The sequence below is a fragment of the Microcebus murinus genome, chromosome X (genome assembly GCF_040939455.1).
Source record: "Microcebus murinus isolate Inina chromosome X, M.murinus_Inina_mat1.0, whole genome shotgun sequence".
Classification (NCBI taxonomy): domain Eukaryota; kingdom Metazoa; phylum Chordata; class Mammalia; order Primates; family Cheirogaleidae; genus Microcebus; species Microcebus murinus.
In genome coordinates this window covers 47,356,490-47,379,835 of record NC_134136.1, presented here as the reverse complement: position 1 = coordinate 47,379,835, position 23,346 = coordinate 47,356,490, and the positions used below count along the sequence as shown (strand labels likewise).

The window sequence follows — 23,346 nt, the reverse complement described above, 5'->3', positions numbered from 1 at the left end:
TGGAATGGAAACTTCATGTCTTTATACCCTCCTTACCCAACCCCATGCATAGCACTCTCGACCCTATTTGATTCAGTGATGATATTTGCCGTCATTGCTTGAGTGCTTTACTCCTGTACCAGGTATTACCCTAATCTGGTAAGTGAATGAGCTTGATATTTGAAGTAAAGTCTGTTGAGCTATAGAATTCATATACTATTAAATAAATATTATTTATTAAATATTAACTAATAAATTATTTATTAAATAAGTAACTATTTTATTCAGTAGTGGGCACTAAACATACCAAGTGAATGAGAAAATACTTTATTAATAGCAATTTAAAATGTGTACAAGTTTAGTAACCTGAGATTAGGAGACATGCCTCACTTTTTACCATTTAGGTAGGACTTACCTGAAAAGTAAATGATGATTAATTAAAGGTACAGTAGTCCCCACTTATATAGGGAGTATATCATTTCAAGGTCCCCAGTAAATGCCTGCAAGCTCGGATAGTACCAAACTCTATACAGTATATACTATGTTTTTTCAGTCTCATAACTGAGACAGCTACTAAGTGACTAATAGGCAGGTAGTATAGACAGCATGGATATGCTGGACAAAGGGATGATTCATGTCATGGGTGGGATGGAGTAGATGGGGAGAGATTTCATCATGCTACTCAGAATGGTGTGTAATTTAAAACTTATGAATTGTTTATTTCTGGAATTTTCCATTGAATATTTTCAGACATTGGTTGACCATGGGTAGCTGAAACTGGGGAAAGCGAAACCACAGATAAGGAGGGGGGAACTACTGTAAAATGGCTAAAGTCAACATTTGCTGCTATTTTGAGACAATTTTAGGTCAAAATGAACTTGGCAAAGCATTGGCAATTAGGTCATTCTTGTAATTCCCCAAAACTGAAATGTGTATTAAAATGTTTTAAAGGCATAGATAGTGGAGATTTTAATTTTGTTAGGGTTATAATTCTGTTTTTTCTTCTTCTCCATTGAAATTGGGTTAACCTGGTGTTTGTAGTATTAATAGCTTAGCTCTTCTCACAGATAGCATTTCATTCTGACCCCAGAAACACAGGTAGATGGGCTTTCGTTGCCTAGACCTGGGGATTAATAACTAATTTGGACTTACGGATATGAAAAGATCATATATTAAAGATCCAGAAGTGAATTAGTTCACGTAAAACTTGGGCAGTATTGCAGATTGAGACTTGGAAATGAAATCCTAGTTTTCTTTTTACTCATCTCTTAGTTTGAGAGGATAACTAAGGCAAGTGGTTATTGGCTGTTTTATATATTTATCCTTGTGCCCTGCATTGTCTTTCAGAACTATGTAAGATTTGCCCCTCACTTTCAAGGAGCTTAAAAACTAGTTGGAGAAGCTAAATTGTGTTCCCAAGTTATATGGAAAAATTGGAAAACATTGAGCTCAGTCTGACTTTGTTGTTTGTGTTTTTGTTTGAGGGAATAGATGGTTCATAAGTTTTTTCTGACAATGTAAAGAAAGTTCCAGACCATCTCTCTCAGAAAAACCAAACTGTCAGCTTTGCATATGAAACATAGTCCCTGATCCCATCTGTGGATCCCTATGGTTAAGAGTGTATGATGTAAAAATGTTCCCACAAGTCATCCTGATTAGGAGCAGAAAGGAGAGGTCGGTGTGTGTTGGAGGAGTGAGAAAACATGGTAGAGAAGTAGGACCTGAGCTGAAACTCTGGCTAATGGTAGAACTTGAGTAAGCACAGGATTTTGAGCAAGATGTTTCCAGCAGGGGGAAGCATAATGTACGCAGCTGTCTGATTAAAATAGAGGCTGTGTGTGTAGCAGAGGGAAAATAAATGTGGCTGAGTGCAGTGGACCTAAATGATAGGGGGCCTTGGAAGCCAAGGAAAGGCATTTAGCTTGATGGAGTAGGCACTGTGAAACCATGTTAGGTTTTTAAAGCAGGAAACTGATAGAACAAAAGCAGAGACAGTAGTTTATAATGAATATTCTGTAGGATTGATTTAGAAGTGAGGAGACTACAGGCAGAGATGCTAGATTAAGAGGCTGTTGTAATCAAGGGCTGATGTAATAATAAATGCCTGGACCAACGAGGCAGCAGTAACAGGAGGAAGGGTTTAATCTCACATCATTGGGTAAAAAAACTATGGACTCTAAAATGTTAACACTTCTCTCACCCCCAGTTTATTTTAAAGAAGGGAGGATTACTTTTTTAATACTAGCTTTTATATAATAAGATATTTGAAACTATTTGAAATTTAAAATGGCTTCCTTAAATGGACTGTTGATAATTGTTTTTGAAATAATTCAGTGTTTCAAGATACTAATTTATGTTTAGGCATCCGGTAATTGAAGTAACTTTGAAGCTGCTGTTTTCTTTTTAAAAACATTTTTATGATTAAAATACAGAAAAGTATAGAGAATAATATAACAGATCCACATGTATCCATTACGCACAATTAACAAATGCCATTTTGTATATTTGCTTCATCTTTTTCTTTGTTTAAAGAAATAAAATCTTGCAGACACACTTGAGGTTTCCTTTGGCCTCACTCCCCAGACCCGTTTTCCTCCCTGCCTGCTGAGAGGCAACCACTCTCATAAATTTTGGGTGTAGCCTTCCTGTCCATGTGTTTATCTTTTACTACATAAGTACATGTTCATAAACAATACATAGTTTAAAAACGTACATAGTTTCATAACGTAACTCCAATATGTCTGCAACTTGTTTTTTTACTCATTTGCTTTTAAGGTCTATCTATATACAGCCAGTTTACCTATCTATTTGTTTTTGTTATCGGTGAGAAGTGATTTGGGGAAAAATGTTCTAGTTCATTGGTTTAAAAAAATTCTTTTGGCCATTAGGGGGTGCCAAGGCAGCATTAACTGGCTGCTTGCTACATGATGGAGAGATACAGAAGGCAGCCTATATTAAGGACCTTGAATACCTTCCTTTCTTGCTGCTTCTCCAAAAGAAACTAAACCATTTTGGTAGATAAGATTAATCATAGTCTTTTGAAGTTTCGCTATAGGCATGCTAACAAAAACTCTGTATAGAAAATGGAATAGTCTTTAAATTCCACCCAGGAAGAGGTTCTATAAGCTCATTAGAGTTAATATAAGCTGTTTTGGGATATTAGCAGAAAAATAAGGATTTATTATAAAATCTGTGATTAACCCATCTCTGCTGCTTCCTTACATATAGTCACTAAGTCATGTCGATTTTACCTTAGATAGGTGTTCTCAATTTGGCTTCTTTGCTCTCCTCTTACTATCCCTCACTATCTTGAGTTTAGGTAACTCTCCTTCACCATTCACCTTAACCAGGCCATCAGCCTTATAACTCGTTTCCCTCTCAAGTGGATTCCCTGAAAAGTTTTCTCCTCTGCCTCTCCCCTACAAATTTGCTATCTTCCTTAAAATAAATTATATTTGTGTTATTTCCTGCTTTAAAAACTGAGGCTAGCCCTCTACTGCTAAGAAAGAAAGAAAAAGCCCACACTGTCCTTAGTTAGAAGATGCTTCAAAGTGTGACCATTTGCAACTTGTCTTTCCTTCTTAATCCCTTAATCTCCTTAATAACGATTTTTTCCCCCTACTCCTTATGTTTCAGTCACAGTGCATTTATCATTCCCTTGAGCGTGCCATACCTTTTGTCACTTCGGGGAGCGGGGAGGGCAGGCAGAGAGAAGGAGAAGAAAGCCTATATAAATATATTTAATCTTACCACTTTTCTCCTACCTTCTTGGAAACAGCCATTGTTAATCTCATTTTGTAGGAATTGTTACTGTTTATGAACATCTGGCAATCAAAATTCCATTGAATGTCATCTTTAGATGCAATAGTTTGTTAAATTTAGAAAACAACAATCTTGTCCAGCGCTATTGGGATGTTCTTGTACAAGCTTTTGTCCAAAATGGCACAGTGAGCACAGAAGGTGAGTACTTAAAGTATATATTTCTATACTTGGATCCTAATTTAAGATTAGAGTATACCAGGTAGCTTTCTTTGAAATTATCTGAAAGCATTTATATATTATGTAAATTATATATATTAAGGCTTATTCATAGCTTCTACTAGGCTGTAAAGTTTTTATAAATAATAACAATTCTTATTCTTGTGAAACTTTCAATTTAAAGTTATACTGTACATGTTGTGGAATGGTCTTTTGGGTTTTTGTTGTTGTTGTTCTTTTGAGACAGAGTCTCACTTTGTTCCCCAGGTTAGAGTGAGTGCCGTGGCATCAGCCTAGTTCATAGCAACCTCAAACTCCTAGGCTCAAGCAATCCTTCTGCTTCTGCCTCCCGAGTAGCTGGGACTACAGGCATGTACCACCATGCCTGGCTAACTTTTTCTATATATTTTTAGTTGGCAAATTAATTTCTTTCTATTTTTAGTAGAGATGGGGTCTCACTCTTGCTCAGGCTGGTTTCGAACTCCTGACCTTGAGTGATCCACCCGACTCGGCCTCCCAGAGTGCTAGGATTACAGGTATGAGCCACCATGCCCGGCTAGAATGGTCTTTTTTTTTTTTTTTTTTGCCACAGAGTCTCGCTTTGTTGCCCAGGCTAGAGTGAGTGCCGTGGCGTCAGCTAGCTCACAGCAACCTCAAACTCCTGGCTCAAGCAATCCTGCTGCCTCAGCCTCCCAAGTAGCTGGGACTACAGGCATGCGCCACCATGCCCGGCTAATTTTTTGTATATATATTAGTTGGCCAATTAATTTCTTTCTATTTATAGTAGAGACGGGGTCTCGCTCTTGCTCAGGCTGGTTTCAAACTCCTGACCTTGAGCAATCCGCCCGCCTCAGCCTCCCAGAGAGCTAGGATTACAGGCGTGAGCCACCGCGCCCGGCCTAGAATGGTCTTTTAAAAGGCTGTATCCATAACATTTTCAGCTGATAAAACCTAATCTTTGTTTGAACAGGTCCTCAAATAGCTTGATCATCAGCTCTTTAGCAGTTCCAAGACCAAAGCTTAGATATTAGATTTTTATGTTCCAATCTTGAATTTTGTTTTTTTTTAATAGTCTGTTTTTTATTTTTATTTTTTTCCATTTACTTTTATTTGTATATATTCACGGATACAAGTAGAATTTTGCTACATTGATATATTGCTTTGTAGTGAAGTCAGGGCCTTCAGTGCATCCAGCACTGGAGCAACACACATTATACTCCCATCATCCACCGCCTGCCCCGCTACTCAAGTCTTCATTGTCCATAATTCCACATTCTGCTTCCATATGACTCTTGAATTTTGTAAGTCAATTGTGTAACTTTTATATGGCTTTATGGAAACATAATAATTTGTCATTCACCAGTTCTTTCAAACTACTAACACTTCCTAAAAAGAGGTTGAAATGCCTATGATTTGCTGTAGGAGTAAAGCAAATAAAAGGTTAATTTGACTTGATTATTACACATTCTGTGCATGTAACAAAATATCACATGTACCCCATAAATATGTATAAATATTATGTGTCAATAAAAATTCTAAAAATAAGATTTATTTGTATTTAAATCCTTCAATGATTTCTAAACTTTTCTCTAATAATAAACAGTATCCTTCCTTATAGTAGCTGTATGTGAGCATAAAGAAGGCAAGCTAGGGAGGGATGAAATGTTTTCAGACTTAAAATCTTTGAATTTCATGTCAGGGGCAGGTGAAGTTCTTTGCTAATGAAAGGATTTAAGGTTTTGAAAAAGATGCATGTGTAGCCATGTGTGAGAAAATAAAGCATTTGGATATGTCCCAAGTTTGTCTGCTGTGTCATAATTTGTAGAGATTGTCTGTATATGAAGCAGCAGTTTGAGAACCTCTGCCTCATTTAGTTGAAAATATACTAAGAAGATAATCCCTTCTCCTAATATAACTCTCTTGGACTTCTATTGTGAGAAATAGTTTGCTCTCTCATGGCCTTATGAATTAAAAAAAAAAAGTCACTTTAGTTACTTTTGTCCTTTCTGGTTTATTTTAGAGCATCTGTGCGATGAAGACAAAACTTCAACAACAGTAACACCCATCATTCACACCACTGTTCCATCTCCTACCACAAAACCCACTCCAGTGGAAAAACCAGAGATTGGAAACTATTCGGTTAACAATACCAATGGTACTTGTCTGCTGGCTACCATGAGGTTGCAGCTGAACATCACTCAGGATAAGGTATAGGTGCCTATAAATATCCCTACATCCTTTTTATACTTCCTTGCAATTACTGTGTATCCTAACCTTCAGCCCAAGGGTAGCATTACTAGAATGATTCAGTTTTTTTTTTTTTGTTTTTTTTTTTTTTTGAGACAGAGTCTCACTCTGTTGCCCAGGCTAGAATGCAATGGTGTCTGCCTAGCTCACAGCAACCTAAAACTCCTGGGCTCAAGCGATCCTACTGCCTCAGCCTCCTGAGTAGCTGGGACTACAGGCATGCGCCACCATGCCCAACTAATTTTTTAAATATATTTTTAGTTGTCCAGCTAATTTATTTCTTTTTTTTTTTCTTTTTTAGTAGAGACGGCGTCTTACTCTTGCTCAGGCTGGTCCCGAACTCCTGAGCTCAAATGATCCATCCGCCTTGGCCTCCCAGAGTGCTAAGATTATAGGCATGAGCCACCTCGCCCGGCCTAGAATGATTCAGTTTTAAATAGAGATTTGATGTTGACTTGTTGAGCTTTGATTAGTTAGGAGTTACTATTAATATAATCATGAAGAGTTAATGTCACTTTCAAGGTGTTGTCTTAGCCAGCAGAAAACCTAGCAGTTAAAAGGGTTCTGTGGGGTTTAGATTCTATTTACCATCAGTAGATCAGAGTACAAACAGTTGGTCTTTATTTCAGTCAATTTAAAATATAACTTCATACTTTGATCTGAAACACACTGTATGTTGGTGCACAGGAACAGTGCAACTGTTTCTCTAGTTCTTTTGATGACTTGGATTGTCTAGATGTGCTCAATTATATGATAGCACTTTTAGTTGCAATGTTCCACTGAGACTACAGAGGGAGTGCCAATAAACAAATCCCATTTCCAAAATCCTGTGACTTAAACAAGCTAGACAGATGTCTCTTGTGCTCTATAAAACTGTGTGTTTTCATTTGGCTCATTACCACGGAAGCTTCCCTCTTTTTTTTTTTTAAGTCATCTGAGTCATAGCTTGAGGGCCCATGCCAACTTTGTTTGAAAGTAAAACACCATGAATTTAAGTATCCAGACAAAGGATATTTTGTTCTACACTGAAGTTGGTCTTACTAGAGTATAAGGCTTTGCTATAAACTTTTATAGCTAACCTGTACTTTTCTTCCCTCTTCTTCTGAAGGTTGCTTCGGTTATTAACATTAAGCCCAATTCAACTGGCTTCACAGGCAGTTGCCATCCTCACACTGCTCTACTTAGGCTGAATAGCAGCACCATTAAGTATCTTGACTTTGTCTTTGCTGTGGTGAGTAATGTATTTTTCTAAAGTTATGTTCATTCTCTTAGAAACACATCTGAAAGTCTAAATAGTTGTGTGGGGGGAGGACTAGGGAAGGGGAGGATATTTAGCTTAATTTTCCATTTCAACACTACTCAATTATAAAGTGTAATCCATTAATCCCTGTTCATCCCTCAGAGTCTGTGCAGTGGTCTGTGGATGGGGCTCTTATATGAATGTTCAGTAAGAGTGACCATTCTGCCATTGTGTAAACTCTAGGGTAGAAGCAAGAATTAACTCACATCAGAAAAACTATGTGTAATCTATCCATATATAAGTAATTTCCATGATAATCTTTTTCTTTATTGTTGGTTAGACAATGGTCAAGTTTCTCTATGATAGTATTTTAAGCCTTTTGGAGGCTATACTATTTGTAATAGGATCAGCAATAAAAACAGCTAACATTTGTTGAATACTTTGTACAAGGCTCTGTGTAAGTACATGTGTTAATTCATTAAGTCAGGATAATTTATAATGTCAGCATTCAGATTTTTGTGGTTGTTCAAGCTTTGTATCAAGAGCTGAAAGCTAAACAGAAAGTTGTTAAGCATACCTCTTCTGCTTCTTTCTAGCATAAATGAATCATTGAGAACGTTTATTTCCATCTTATCAGATACAATTATTATTCCCATAATTTTTTTATGAGGGAGCGTATGTGTGTCCATGTCGTGGCAAATGGGAATGGTGGAATAGGGGATAGTTATAGGTGAGAGAAAGTGTCAAACCACCAACAGTTCTTAAACTAAGAGCTATCATATAATTGGATAAAAACCAGTTTTACTTTTAAATCACATTATTTAGGGATGGGGATTTAGTCTCAACATCTGATATATAAAAAGTAGGTATGCTGTTATTTCATATCTGAACTTGGTATCTTGAATCTAAAGCCTTTTTTCTTTATAGAATATTTGCTGACTAATTGAGGATTATGTTAGGCAATTACATTTTAGAAAGGTTTACAAAGATCTTACTTTTCCCAGCATTGAAATAATTCCTCTGTTATAGTACATATATGACCAGCAAATTAGTATTGAAAATGTCTAATTAAACTTGTCCTCTTCAATATGGGAAGAGGAGGCTTCCCCAGGCACATTCTCTTTTAAAGTTATCTCATATGGTCAATAAAAATTAGGAAAGTAATATTTTAGGTTAATTCCCTTTTGAGTGATTAAGTTTGATCTTTCTAGCCATGGTAGGCTTCTAAAAAGAACATGGTTTCTTCTGACTCTCATGGGGAAATGTTTAATATTTAATAATTACAATATTTAATTTGCCTAGCAGACTATTTTAAAATGTAATCCAAAATAGTGACATTTTAACCGTGCTACAGGCACTTTGAAAATCAAGAGACACCTGCAATGTCACCAGAGTTCATTGGGTCCCATGTCATCTTCAACACTTTCATGATAGATGCTCCTTTGGAAAATTTATAGAATTTTGAGTATGTTACATGTGGGCTGCTATGAGTGGGATACAAAGAAGAAAGCCTGTATTCTTAAGGTGTTTACAGTTTAGTGGTAGAGAGGGAAATGCACAAATAATTACCATTTTTGTGGAAGGCCTAAATGCCATGCCAAAGCTTTTGAACTTGATTATGTGGGCAGTAGAGTACTATGGAAGGTGCATACAAAATGGGATGAATGCCAGGCCAGAGGTTAGTACAGAGTGCCATGGGAGAATAGATGTGGGAGAGGTTAATTCTGGCTGGAGGAGAGTCAGGAAGGTTGAATGGAAATTACGGCATTTGAGCTGGGCCTTCAAGGATGGGTCAGATTTGTACATAGGGAGATAAGGGGAGTAAGTGGAAAAGTACAGGTTATCCCTGGATAAAGGAGCATAATCAAGACCAGCTGGGAGAAAGAGGCATATGACATGTTTAGTGAAAGTATAGAAAAGTAGTTGGGACAAATTGTGGAGAGCCTTGAATGCCAAGCTGAGGCATAGCCTAAACAGAGGACGGACTCAGTGAGGTCTTCAGATCCTCCTTTCTGCTTCTTCCTGGCATGTCTCTGGTCTGTCACCTCGTTTTCCCTCCCCACTGCCTTTGTTCTGGGTCCAGCCTGCATTACCTCTTGCCTGAACTGTTCAGACAGCTGCCTACCTGCTTGCTCCTGTTCCTCGCCTCCCCAAGTGTTCTTCTGCATTAGCTTAATCCTCCTAAAGCACATCTCTTCCTGAGAAACCTTCAGTGGTTCTGTTTTGCCAGCAAGGTAACAATCTCAGCTCCCTGGCCAGGTAGTTCGAGCCCCTCTTGCCCCACCCAGTGTAAACCTCCATTTCCAGGCTTTGTTTCCTTCACTCCTTCTTCATGAACCTTATGCTTCCCTCACTCTATCCACTGTGCACATCTTGTGAGGCAGGAGAGCAGAGTAGTAATCAATACACAAACTCTGCAGTCTGCCTTCTTGGGCTCAAATCCCAGCTCACTGACTACTAACCATATAGCCTTGGGGGAAGTTACTCAACATCTCTGTGCTTGATTGCTCCATCACCAAATGTGGATAATAATTGCATCTATTGCATAGGGGTGTTGTAATTATTCAGGGAAGCCTCATATGTAAAGTTTTAAGAACAGTGCTTGGCACTTAGTGTCCTCAAATGCTAGTGTAAAAACTTGTGATTCTGCTTGTTTTCTGACTACCTTTACTCATGCAGTTGTCCTCTTGGACACTCCTTTTCTGCTTGTTTCCTAATGGAATCCTACCTAATTCAAATGCCCCATCCCTAAGCTGGCATTACTTTTGCTCTTCCTCTCATTGGAAGTAATTTATCTCCTATTTTAATAACTTCCCACTTTCTTTTTTGTAATATGGTTATTTGTTTATGTATTTATCTTAGCTTCCCTGGCAGATTGCAAACAGGGTGAGGAGGGCAGGATCCAAGTCTGGTTCATTTTACTAGCTCGCTGGAGCACTAACGCTCAAATAATTAGAATGACTGGCTGATCAGATGAATGTTTCAGAAAGATAATAGCAGTGAAAAGGAAAGAATTGTGCTGGATAGGCCAAAAATCAGAGAGCTCAGTTAAGAAGCTATCGTGATCCAGGCAAGAGGTGATGAGGGCTCAGCAAGTGACAGGAGGAATAAAATTGAGGGCATGAATCATCAAGTGTCCAAGAACCACACGACTACACCCATGGGCAAGAAGTTGGAAACAAAATACAGAGGAAAAGGGTTTCTGACACATTTTGAGTTCTCTTTTACTTAGTTGCAGTTTATTCTACTGCATGGTTTCTTCTGTGTAATAGTATGAGATTGCTTTTCTTCTATAGATATTACCTTTAGCTATAGACAATTGTGATATGTTGATTAACTGGAAGCTCTTTTTCAAACAGAAAAATGAAAACCGATTCTATCTGAAGGAAGTGAATGTCAGCATGTATTTGGCTAATGGCTCTGGTAAGCAAAACATTGGCCTGGGGAAAAGAGTGTGGGTTACACGGAGGGAATAGAAACCATATGGTCTTGTTATCAAATAGTGCCTTATTTAATAAAACAGAAGATGCTATATAAAAAGTATACCTTGACCATACTTAAAATCAGTAACTTAGAACTGTGGTATTCTGTCTTTTGTAGTGTCCCATCTTTTCAAAGTATAATGGATAATAGTTAAAGATGGGACTGATTTTTAGACTATAGAAACATCTATAGAAAGATAAGAGAACCTAGTGATGGTAAGAATTGTTTTTTGTGGGTAGACCCTGTCCTCCAAACTCCCATAGTTCACTGCAAAATCCGGAGGACTGTCCCATTTTTAGTGTTGATAAGATAAGAAGTTATTAACTTATTTCTTTTCTTTAAAGTTTTCAGCATTGCAAATGATAATCTCAGCTACTGGGATGCCCCCCTGGGAAGTTCTTATATGTGCAACAAAGAGCAGACTATTTCAGTGTCTGGAGCATTTCAGATAAATACCTTTGATCTAAGAGTTCAGCCTTTTAATGTGACAGCAGCAGGAAAGTATTCTACAGGTAAGAATCAAGCAAACTTTATTGAAAATTTATGTTCTTATGTTGACTGATAGGTGGCTTTTCCTTTAAGTCATGGAAATTTAAACGTTGAAATAGAGAAATATGAATTCACCTCTTGACTCTGTTGTAGAATTCTGATAGCCTTGAGCCAGTTGTGTAACTTTATACTTGGCTCATCATTTTGTTCAAACTAGATGTTTTTGTGATCTGAAAACCATTTGCAACCAAGTTCTTAAAGCCAAAAACTGATGTAAGCTGTGAGCTTTACTTAAGGTACAGATGTTCCCCCTAGGTTTTAGTTTGTGGGAAAGAGGATGACACTTGGGAGCTGTAGCTTTGAGCATCTTGCATGTACCTTCCTGGGGCCATCTTCTTGCGGAAAACATTTTCATAGCTGCACGAAAGCAGTTTGGTCTGATTTTGTTAAGACAAAAGATAAACAGCAAAGCCTCAGATATCATGAACTATGTTTTTGCCAACCAAAATGATCTGGAGAGTTTTCAAAGCATGTGCCAGTGTGAATGAAGCTCTTTGAAGTTCTACTCAGGGCTAATTGTGGTATTTATTAGATTTTTAATGAAACCCTTGTGAAGGGCCCATTATGATGTGTTCATATGAATATGAAAGATATATTTAGCATTACAGGATTAAAATTTGCATGAAGAAGAAAAAGAACATAAAATTCCTTAATTGATTTGTCCTTTAAGCCCATTACTAAAAATTGGGGGTTTGTACATCACAACTGTGCTAAGTGGAGCTGTTCCAGTAATCCACGTCCTTTTTATAATTAATCCTTTGGTTTAGAAGAAAATGTGGAAGCTGTGTTTAAAAGTGAATATATTGTGAACCATTCAACTGCTTTTGCAGTGGTGCCAAATACCTAGTCTAACTTTGTTAGGCCACAATAAATTGGGCTCTTCACCCTACCATTCTTGTGACTAGAGAGGTTAATCACACTTTAAAAATATTTTCAATAATTCATTTTTCCTTTTGTCTATTTTGTTTATGTACTTCAATTATTTTGATCCTTTAATAGGTTTATTTTTAGATATTTTTATCTGGCTTCCCTATATTATTACCCTAATTTTAGGTCCAGATTTGAATTTAGAGTTTAAAATAATTGCAGTATTAATATTAGTTCAAGTCTGTTTATCTAGTCTGCTGTAATGCAGATAAGCTATGCTCTTTCTCTAATTTGAAACTTTGATTTTTACATATATTGAATTAAAAATGTCACCCAAAGGGATATATGCAACATTTAATACTGATATTGAATGTGTAATATATTTATGGAACTAGGTTCTTGGCTATGGGTATCTATAAATGCAACACATAGTTAATACTTGACTGTATGGGGGAGGAAATAGGATTGCAGTAAAGTAGGAGAGTGTTGATTGGATTTTACTGGATCAGGTGACTTTCTAGAAATAGGAAAAATAGCTCCGATGGGCTGCCAGCCCTGACCAGATTGATTAGAAATGTAGTAAGCACACTCAAATTAGTAAGAGTTCCCAGTCTGTTGACTTTTGCAGCCACTAAAATCATATATTCTAAGTTAGGGATCTGCAGACTTTTTCTGTAAATGTCCAGATAATAAGTGTTTTAGGCTTTGGGGCCACATGGTCTCTGTCACAACTATTCAACTCTGCCATTGTAGTACAAAAACAGCCATAGGCAATACATAAACAGATGCGTGTGTCTGTGTTCCAATAAAATTTTATTTATGGGTACTGAAATTTGAATTTCATGTGCCTTTCGTGTGTCACAAAATATTATTTTTTTGTTCAACCTCTTAAAAATGTAAAAGTCATTTTTAGTTCTTGGGCCATGTTTGGCCCATGGGCTTTAGTTTGCTGACCCCTTACTCTGAAGGAACACGAGAGCCGCCTGGCTGTTCTGATCCCATGATGCTTTCCTGATCCGTTCCCAGTTTCCCAAAAGACATTCAGGCTACCACTGCTAATCTGTCTATGTAGAAATGGGCTATATTAGCTCTATTCATTTCTGATAAAGCAATACTCCTGTTTTGGAAAGGACTTGGAATATAAACATATATACATGTATGTATGTATATATATATATATATTATATAAACTCTTCATAGATATAAATGATATATATGAATATCTGTATGTACATACACAAACACAAATGAAAAGACAAATATGTTTTAGGATTTTAATTCTAGAACCATCCATAATTTTCCGTAGCTTTATCATAAAACTATACCTGTTTTAGTTACTTGAAGTTGATCTTGTGAGAGTATTACTGACTTTTGAATCAACATCTTTTAATTTTGGACATTCTTTTTTGATTATACTCATTATTTGTTACACACTTTTTCTCATCTACAGCCCAGGAGTGTTCGCTGGATGATGACACCATTCTAATACCAATTATAGTTGGTGCTGGTCTTTCAGGCTTGATAATCGTTATAGTGATTGCTTACCTAATTGGCAGAAGAAAAAGTTATGCTGGATATCAAACTCTGTAACACTAATCCATATGTGATCTCTGTTACAAAATAATAAAGCAAGTACAAGTTCCAACACTCAATACTGTTCAATTTAAGGTATATTTAGTTGCAGTCCTGCTCTTAGAATGGGTGGTATGGGGGATTTTGAACTTAAAAAGCCCTTCAAAACTATAAGCTACAAATTAGTCATGTGATTTTTGGTTTCCCCAACCAAGGAATTTAATACTTTTATTTCTCACAGCAAAAGACAAGTACAGAATCACCAGATAATAGGTTCTATTCTATTGTTTTGAATTAGTATTTCAATGTTTTCACTTTAGATATTCTGCCTGGAAATACACAGTTTAGGAGAAATAATTTTTAAAAAGAGACTTTTTTTGCCCCTGCATGTAGTTGAGTTCGGACAACACATTCTACAGTGGATTTGTACTTGCTCCTTTTGCATATTTTTTGGGGGATTTTTTTTGCAGGTTAATTGAGCTACTTCAGCATTGCTGCATATTTGACCTGTGAGAATACGCTAGTAGATTTGAACAGGGCCTCATATTATGATGTTCTTAGCAATGAATGCTTTTCTAATGCTTTTTGAATACATTTGTATTTAATGTGACTGTAATGACAAAAGATACAAAAGCTTTTTAAATTTCAGAATAAGTGTTAATCATATTGTTTAATACTTTAAAAAACTGGGCATTTCAATCTTTTAAATTGCAAGATACAAGACTATTCCAACTGGGCATTTCAATCCATTTTTTTAGGTGCTTTAGAGATAATTGCTAGGCAGTGCCAATTGAGGGCATTTGTCCTTTGTACCCACAAATTGGCCTCTACATGCAGTACCAAAATGAATGCAGATTTCTCTTTAGCCTTCCAGTATTCTTTGTTGGTAGTATGCATTTTATTCTTTTCTTTTTCTTAAAGAAGAAATGCCAGTATGTCCTAGAACATAGATAAAGAAGTGCACTTATACTTATAAAATAACTTGCACCTAACCCAGAAGTCTTGGTCTTCTCTTAGTCCATTAAAAAGTTGTTCTTTGTTGCCAGCTTGCATTGATTGCCACAGCATTTACTAATTTGGCTTTCACATTTAAATGGTTCTGTGCTAATCAAAACTTACATTGTTATTGTTCATTATGATGGAATCATTATTAATTCATGTACTTCGTATTCACTTTTGTGCTCTGAGAGACGCACCAATTGTCCATTTACTGTGTACCACCTAATGTTTATAGGAGAAAGCAAAACATTTCAGCTTAATAGTTAACACATCAAATATTTCTTTCTGCTTCTAGGATAACTTTTTTTTTGGTGTTGGAATGGCTGAGCAAATTTCAAGAAATTATTAATATGCAGCCATATATGGAAGATTCCTGTGGGGTTTTTGGGGGGATTATATGCCTCCCATTCACTGGAAATTGAGAAAATATCTGGGTTTCAAAATACTGATGTTGACTACATCAGTACACATACACACATGCACACGTGCATGCATATACACGCACATATATAGGCAATTGCATGCTAGCATGTGTATGTCTATAACTATATTCCTAGTTATATTAGAGTGATAAATATTTTCTCTCACTTAAATTTGCTCTCTATTAGCCTGAAAATCTTATTGGCTCAGGATCAGATTCCTGACTAACTCCTCTCTTATAGCTACACTGAGCTGGATTGCCCAGCTTAAAAGCACTTCTTAAATACTAAATATAAACCTGATTTTAATTATTTTTTATTTAAACTGTATTTTAGGGTAAAATTGTTAACCTTATAAGAATTAATTATAAGAACTTGGGCCTTAGATACTCCTCATGAGTCAAAACAAAGCAGCTTTTTTAAAAAAAATAAAAATTAGAAGCACAAGTGGGTAGCACTGGCTTAATGCTGTTAATATTTCTAAAAGTTTCTACATTTAGATTATATGCCTGATTTATATTAAAATACCTCTAATAAGCACTGTTTTATAGAAAATCTGACTTCAGTGAATATTTTTGTATTTTACATGGGCCAGTTTATATACTGCTATTTTACACCATTATTTCCTGTAGCCACATGTTCTTTATACATTTTGTAGTTTTATTTGTTTTACTGGGTTTACACTTTGATGGGAGCACTCTGTTTGGTTTTGGGTATTGTTTATGTTTTAGCATTTGTATAAAGAAACTGGTCCATGTAAATACTTTCCATGTTTCTTCCTCAAATGTTTAAACCACTAGTTGATGTATGATATCTCTCTTTAGATATTTGCCTGTCTGTTTACTCAACATTGCTTCTAAAACAATAAAGATTCTTTTATTTCTTAAGGAAATTTGCTCACATTTTTTCCTGTTGGTTAATAGAAATACTTAGAAATACAACTAAATTTTTTCTAAAATGTTTTGTTTGTGTATTACAATCTGGAAGAATAGTCCCATACATAGTCCTCGACTGATGCTAGGCTGGCTACAGAATAAGAATCACCCAGGAAGCATGTTATAAAAATACGGATTCAAGGCTCCATCCTTAGAGGATTTAATAACTTAGCGAGTCTGGGATGAGAAGTGTATGTGTGCATGTATGTGTGTGTGCATGTATGTATGCATGTATGTGTGTGTGTAAGCTCCCCTGCTGAGTCTGATATGTAGCCAGTTGGGGAATCAGTGTTCTAGAATATTTATTTCATAGTAAAAGCTTTAGAGTATCTCTTTGTATACTTTCCTCAACTCCTAAGTTGAGGCTTATATTTGCTGTCTGTACATAGTGGCTTTACATTGCAGCCATACAAATTGAGCTATTGATCTGAACCAAAGTAGGATCGTGTGCAATCTAGCTCTTAGATCACCCTAAAATACTTGAACCTTCAATTTCCAGAGTTTTCTACCCACTTTACCGTATCGCAAAAACAAGGTCAGCAACATAGCTGGTAACTTTGTTTTGGATTACCTAGTTAAGCGATGTGAATGCCATCACAGCTTCCAAATCTGCTATTAGGTACCATCTGACTTTGTCCAAGTTGCTTAACTTCTAGGGTCTCAATTTCTTTATCTAGGAGGTGGGGGCTTTAAAATCCTGCTACTCTTATTTCTTTGAGTGATAGTTTCCATTTGAGAGAATATAAATATACATCTGAGTATTTTATAAGGAATCTGATAAGAAGCTACTTGTTATGTATCAAGAACATACTTTACATTCAGTGTAAGATGTGCCATCTTAAGTTTCCTGTATTTTTTCAGGAGGAATTCTTATAAGACTCACATGTTTTTAAGATTATAGCATTTCATCTGTCTATTTAGGTAGATAATGGTTACATTGTCTTGGGCTCATCTGTCTTCCACCCATCTTATACCCTAGTAGCTAACTTTCTGCATTGATATTTATCATTTCTTGTCTTTGAAACTGCTGTAGACATTCATGAGTGATACTGAATAGCTTCAAGTATCTTCTCAAATTCATTTGATAAACTTCAAGCAGTTTGAATATAGATTGAAAAGGTGTATAATAAATAAGATGTCACATAAGAATGTGATTCTTAATGCTGATTCTTCCAAAGACATTTTGACTCAATTGGTTTGTTTTCTTTCTTACTAAATTGCTCATGCTCCGAAGATTGGTTTCTAAGAAGAATTTTAGATTTTGTTGTAAATCTATGTCAGCTTTCCAATTCTTATGCTGCAAAATTATATTTGAAAAATTTCTGATCAAACAAAATTAAAGATTAATAGTATTTTTTAATCTACATGAAATTTTTCATTGAAATTTCAGTGGTCATGGAACTTTTTAATCTTTAAAAATATGTATTGCTTCTGTGGCTATTAAACTCTTCCACAAATACACTTTGGCTTTTTCCCAGAAATATTTTAAGTATGGTGTTAAGTGTACATTAGGCAAATAGATCAGCTCAGAATGACTTAAAGAATGAGATTTTCTTTGCTTCAGGATATGATCCCATTAAAGTTACGGTTTTACCAAAATTTGTTTCCATTACCTGAAGAATTTTTAAAGCTTGAATTCATTTTTTCAATATTTATTATAAATTAATATTCACATACTAATTGAGAGCATTTTAAGTAAGTGACAACATCTAGAAAGATCTTTTTATTAGTGGAATTGCCTTTTTGATCTACTCTGGGAATATTTGTCTTACATGAAAGGCTTATTGGCAGTATTTATGAAAGTCATTTCAGTACTAGGTCAAATACCCAATTTGGGAAAAAGAAGACAATGAGTCCATTGCCAGAATAAGAAATTAATCTACTAATGAATTTTTTAAAGACCAAGTTATATTAAATCCAAGGCATAATACTTTATGGTACCTGTCACCTAGTAGTTTATGGGATGCATGGTCATTTGGAAAATTGAAGGGTAGGAGCAAACTAGGGACTCTTAACACCATCTATTCACAAGTCATATCTGGCAGCCACATCTCTCTGGATTCTTAACAGAATCAAGAAGCAAGTAAAAAAAGATCATTGAGCTGGCAGCCAGAGTTGATGTCAGAAAGTCCATAAACACCAGGGTTGCATCTTGCTCCCAGTTATTGCCCCAAAGGCTAGCAAAAAAAAAAAAAGCCTGACACATTTCTTAAATGCAAGCACACTCCGAATTGTCTTGCAGCCTATTCATTCTTATCTTTGACACAATTCAAATAAGCCTAATTATCTGATTTATAAATCCCTGGTAGATTGCAAGCTAACTGGAGAACTAGGGCAATAAGAGGCAAGGAAATGGGATAGTGAGAAGTAGCAGTTAACATCCTAACCCTCTTTTTGTTTTCCTACAAGTATTTCCATCTGTACCATTCCTTCCTCTTTTCTAGTCTTAGGGTAGGTTTTCTTTTCCTAGTCAGTACTTCTGGAATCCCATTCCTCCCACTTCCTAGGACACCTTGTACCATTCAGCATTTTCAACCTGTCAATTGATAATAGCTCCTTCCCTTACCCTATGAATATTTAAGTCTCTTCCACCCTGAAGCTGTCCTTTCTTGTACCTATGTCCCCTTTTAGTTACCTTCTTATTGTCCTCTCTTTTCTTAATCATTCTAAACTTAACAAAATGAGTATTGTATGTTTCCCATTCCAAGTTCTTTGTGGTTTTTCTTTGTTTGTTTGTTTGTTTCTGAGACAGGGTCTTGTTCTGTCACCCAGGCTGGCATGCAGTGATGTGATCATAGCTCACTGCATCCTCAGACTCTTGGGCTCAAGTGATCCTCTTGCCTCAGCCTCCCAAGTATTAACATCTGGGACTACAGGCGTGCACCACCACTCCTGGCTAATTTTTATTTTGTTGTGGAGATGGGGTTTCGCTATGATGCTCAGGCTGATCTTGAACTCCTGACCTCAAGTGATCCTTCCACCTCCATTCCAAGTTCTTGATGTCCTAACCAATCAATTCCCACTCACCCCTAAACCTACAGCAATTTGACTCATACCCTCCACCCTAAATGTTGCTAGATCCAATGGACATGTTTCAAGCTTTTCTAATATTTTATACTGTTCTTCCACCCCAATTGAAACTCTTTCCTTTCTTGGCTTCCATGCTACCATTTTCTACCTGCCTTTTCTACTTTTTCCTGCTCCTTTGTCTATCCTCCAAGTATTGGTGTTCCCAAGAGTTTTGTCTCTGGTCCTCTTTTTATTCTACTTTCCCTTACTGACAGCTGTCTTGTCCATGGTTTTAACCCCCAGTTAGGTTCATATAACCAGTTCATTGGGACACAGGCATCTTAAACTCAACATATCCAAAAACTGAGCATCTCTCTCTTCCACATATCCTTTTTCACATGCCCCCCCCCAAGTAACTACAAATAAAACAAAACAAATGCATATATTCTTCCTCTTGTATTCCCTATCATGATGAATAGCACTAGCATCTACATAATCACTCAAGTATGGAATTGGTAACCATTCTATTATCTCCTCCCTGATACCCCCTACATCCATTTGGTCGATTTTGCCTTCTAATTTGATTTCCAGTCTGTCTCTTCTGCATCTCTTCTGTACTTCATTAACCTAGTACTGGACTGGTGATAGAGGTGCCTCCTAAAGTACTACCCCTAGTCTTCCATCTGCCATAACTTCTGAAACAAATATCCTGGATAAAATCCTGCTGCTGAAATTGTTTTTTAAATCAGGATAAGGCCAAACTACCTAAGAGCATACAGTGCCTTTGTGAGCTTGTGTCCTTGTACACTTTTTCTGCCTTCTGTGTAGCCAGGAGTACCTCTTGATCTGTTCTAGCTATGCCAACCTGCTTATATTTCCCTTGAAGTGCCATGTCTTTTTACACCCCACATTTTCATCTGTGTGTGTGGTATTTCTTATACCTGGAACACCCTTCCCCTGTTACCTGCCTGGTTAATTCCTACTCATCCTTAAAAATTTGGCTCAAGCGTCACCTTTTCAAAGTGTATCTTGTATAATAAGGCTGGGTTTGAGTGTGCCTCGGAAATGCTTCCACGACACTTTGTGTTGCCTGTGCTTCATTGTGATGCATTGAGTTCTTATATCTGTTCTGTATAGTTGTTCATTTGGTGAGTTACTACTTCACAATCTGCAGTATTTCAGGCACTGTGCTTCTTCAGCATCATAACAATTTGCCTCTGAAAGCTCACGGCCTGATCATCAAGGAAAGGTTAATTATATTTATTCATTATCTTTTGTTTAAGAAATCTGGGAAGTATGTGATCATTTTATACATCTTTCATGCAAAATGACTGCATTTTTTATTTGGTACTTAAAAGTGTATGATTTGGTTATTTGGAAAATCACTTTTGTGGAACATCTCATTTGCTGATAATAAATGCCAATGACTTGTTACCTTGGTGTAAAAAACAAATTGTGTGTTGGAAAGTGCTGTCATTTTTAACTTAAAATTGACAGATTTGAAATTTTATCACTGTTTCTGTTCTCAATTGTCCTTTCTCTACATCTAGCTCAAGACTGCAGTGCAGATGACGACAACTTCCTTGTGCCCATAGCGGTGGGAGCAGCCTTGGCAGGAGTACTTATTCTAGTGTTGCTGGCTTATTTTATTGGTCTCAAGCACCATCATGCTGGATATGAGCAATTTTAGCATCTGTAACCTGATTAATTATATAGAAATGCATGCAAATAACAAAATTTTCTTGCCTTTCAGTTTTTGAAACACTTTGCTTCTTAAAATTGATATGTTGAAACTTTAATTCTTTTATCAGCCCTAGCATTTTGAGATCAGTCTTTATTAGTAAAAACTGTTCTCTTTGATCAGCTTAAAATCAAAAGTGTTGTATTCACTGGTCCTGGAGAAAAACTTATTAAGAACATCGGTGTGCAGTGTTTTAAGGTCTACCTTAAGAAGCCTTGGCCAAATTTTGATCCTAAACTAAGATGCCTTAAACTTATTAACATGGCCATTATAAGGATAAAATATGTAGTTGTGTCTTAATTAAATTAATAAATATTGTTTCACTACCGGTGTTCTGTTTCAATGTATAAGAACTATCTTGATTTAAACTCATCACCGTGCCTTTGCATGAAGTTCATTAAATAAATATTGATGTGGCATAAATGCCCATCAGATATGTTTCAAACTTGGTTTTTAGTTGATTGAAGTAGAGAATGTCCTCAGGACCGTCAGCATTTTCAAGGTTATGTGAATTTTGCTGATTTCTTTGAGTTCAAGTTAAGGATGAAGTCAGTATCTCAGGCTTGTGATTTTTCCCTAGATACAAAACAAACCCAAGAGGCTACAACAGAACTTAAACTGGCTTCAGAATTAGTGTTTTTAAGAGAATTGTTTATTTTTCAGCACAATAGACTGAAAAGACTCAAGCATATTTAACCACTGCCTTTTTTTCCCTTGTGTTTTGCTCTTCTTTGGATGCCTGATTAGCATTGAAAGATAGAAATATTCTATGAACTAATTAGGACAGATTGTGTTGTGTTTCTCTACCTCATCTTGTTGATCTCTGGAGCATTAAAATCTATTTAGTGTTGTCATCAGACTGGTACTTATGAAATGTAAGCTAACAGCAATCTCAGAAGGGAGGCAGTGAAGCATAGCAACTAGGCTCTTCCTTCTTCAAGACAGCCCCTGTGGGGCAGCGCGTAGATGGGGTGTAGAGAAAAGCTGTTGGCATTAAAATGAGCTAGATAATCAGCCCTTGTTGAAGCATATTCCATGGTATAAGTACAACACAGATATCAAACATATAGATAAATAAGATGGAAGCTTAATAGATGAGAAGATTTTCCCATTGAAGTATTATTTTATTAAGTCATTTTGTGTATGTACTAGCATGTTCAGAGTGTCTGTAACTTACGATTAACAGTACAGTGTATCTTGTTACTGAGCTCTTGGTCTCTGTTTGAGGGCTTTCAGTAAAATATAATCAATTCTTTCAACATCGGCTAATGTGGTTACTGAAATTCATGTTGTGTACTCAGAATCGTAGCAACTTTTTTATGAATGACAAAAGTACAAGAGGAAGAAAAGTTAAAATTAGAGGAAAAATGCAAGTTATTGTTCAATAAAAAAATACACCAAATATCACATTTTGTTAGTTGCATTAGATTTATACTGGAAAGGACCTAAAGATTATTTACTCTAACATCATAATTTTATAGGAAGAGGAGTGACTTCACTGAGGTTACATATCTAGTGGACAACAAAACCATTATAAGCATTTTGATAAGAACTGCCCAATACAATCTAGTCATCCAATAGTAAAACAACTGGTGGCTTAAACTTGAAACTATGAGATCAGAATTAGACACTTTGAACTTCTATATTATGTTTACTTAAGTATTATTATTTTTTTAGAGACAAGGTCTCACTATATTTCCGAGGCTGTTCTCGAACTCTTGGCCTTAAGTGATCTCCCATCTTGGCCTCCCAAAGTGCTGGTTTTCCAGGCATGATTAAGTACTTTTTCATGGCAAGCTCTAATCCAATATGATGCTTAAGTATTCTTAAAGTACTAAATATTGGCTTTTTCAATAATAATATACTGAAACACTCCTATTTTGATCTCTACTGCTTCAAAACCTAAATGCTCTCAGATGGGATCACAAACATGGGAGGAAAAGAAATGGGAATGAACAGTTGTTGACCATTTGACATGTATCAGACACTTTAGAAATATAGTTATGTTTAATCTTCAAGTATTATAGGATAGGTATTATTATCTGCCTTCTACAGATGAGGAAAGTGAGGCCCAGTTTAAATAACTTGACGAAGGTCCTTTAGCTAGTACTTGAAGGAGTAAAAATTCAAACTCAGTTCTGTCCAAATCCAGAGCTCAAAATCAACACTGCACACATTGCCTTCCTGGTGGTCCAGTGGAATGGACTGCAGTCAATTAGATTTTGCTATTATTAGTTCAGGTTACCGCTCAGTTAAAAATAATTATAACCTGATAGCTACCTGATAGCCTGTGTGAAAAAAATTAAACTGCATTTTCTTGATCTTAAG

At 36.2% G+C, this 23,346-nt stretch overlaps 1 protein-coding gene across 2 annotated transcripts in view; it reads left to right on the top strand.

Annotated features, from left to right (window-relative positions):
• The window catches only part of LAMP2 (lysosomal associated membrane protein 2), a 35,709-nt gene extending 14,363 nt beyond the window's left edge, over positions 1-21,346 (top strand). Inside the window, exons 4-9 of one of the 2 annotated variants that reach the window (XM_012739013.3) lie at positions 3,781-3,939; positions 5,978-6,165; positions 7,313-7,435; positions 10,804-10,867; positions 11,272-11,439; positions 20,828-21,346. In XM_012739013.3, coding sequence (XP_012594467.2) covers positions 3,781-3,939; positions 5,978-6,165; positions 7,313-7,435; positions 10,804-10,867; positions 11,272-11,439; positions 20,828-20,967 — 842 coding nt within the window. In that variant the 3' untranslated portion in view covers positions 20,968-21,346. Of the gene's footprint in view, positions 1-3,780; positions 3,940-5,977; positions 6,166-7,312; positions 7,436-10,803; positions 10,868-11,271; positions 11,440-13,793; positions 15,862-20,827 lie in introns of those variants that run through there. The other variant, XM_012739005.3, reaches the window with a different exon arrangement.
• Positions 21,347-23,346: the final 2,000 nt, after the last annotated feature.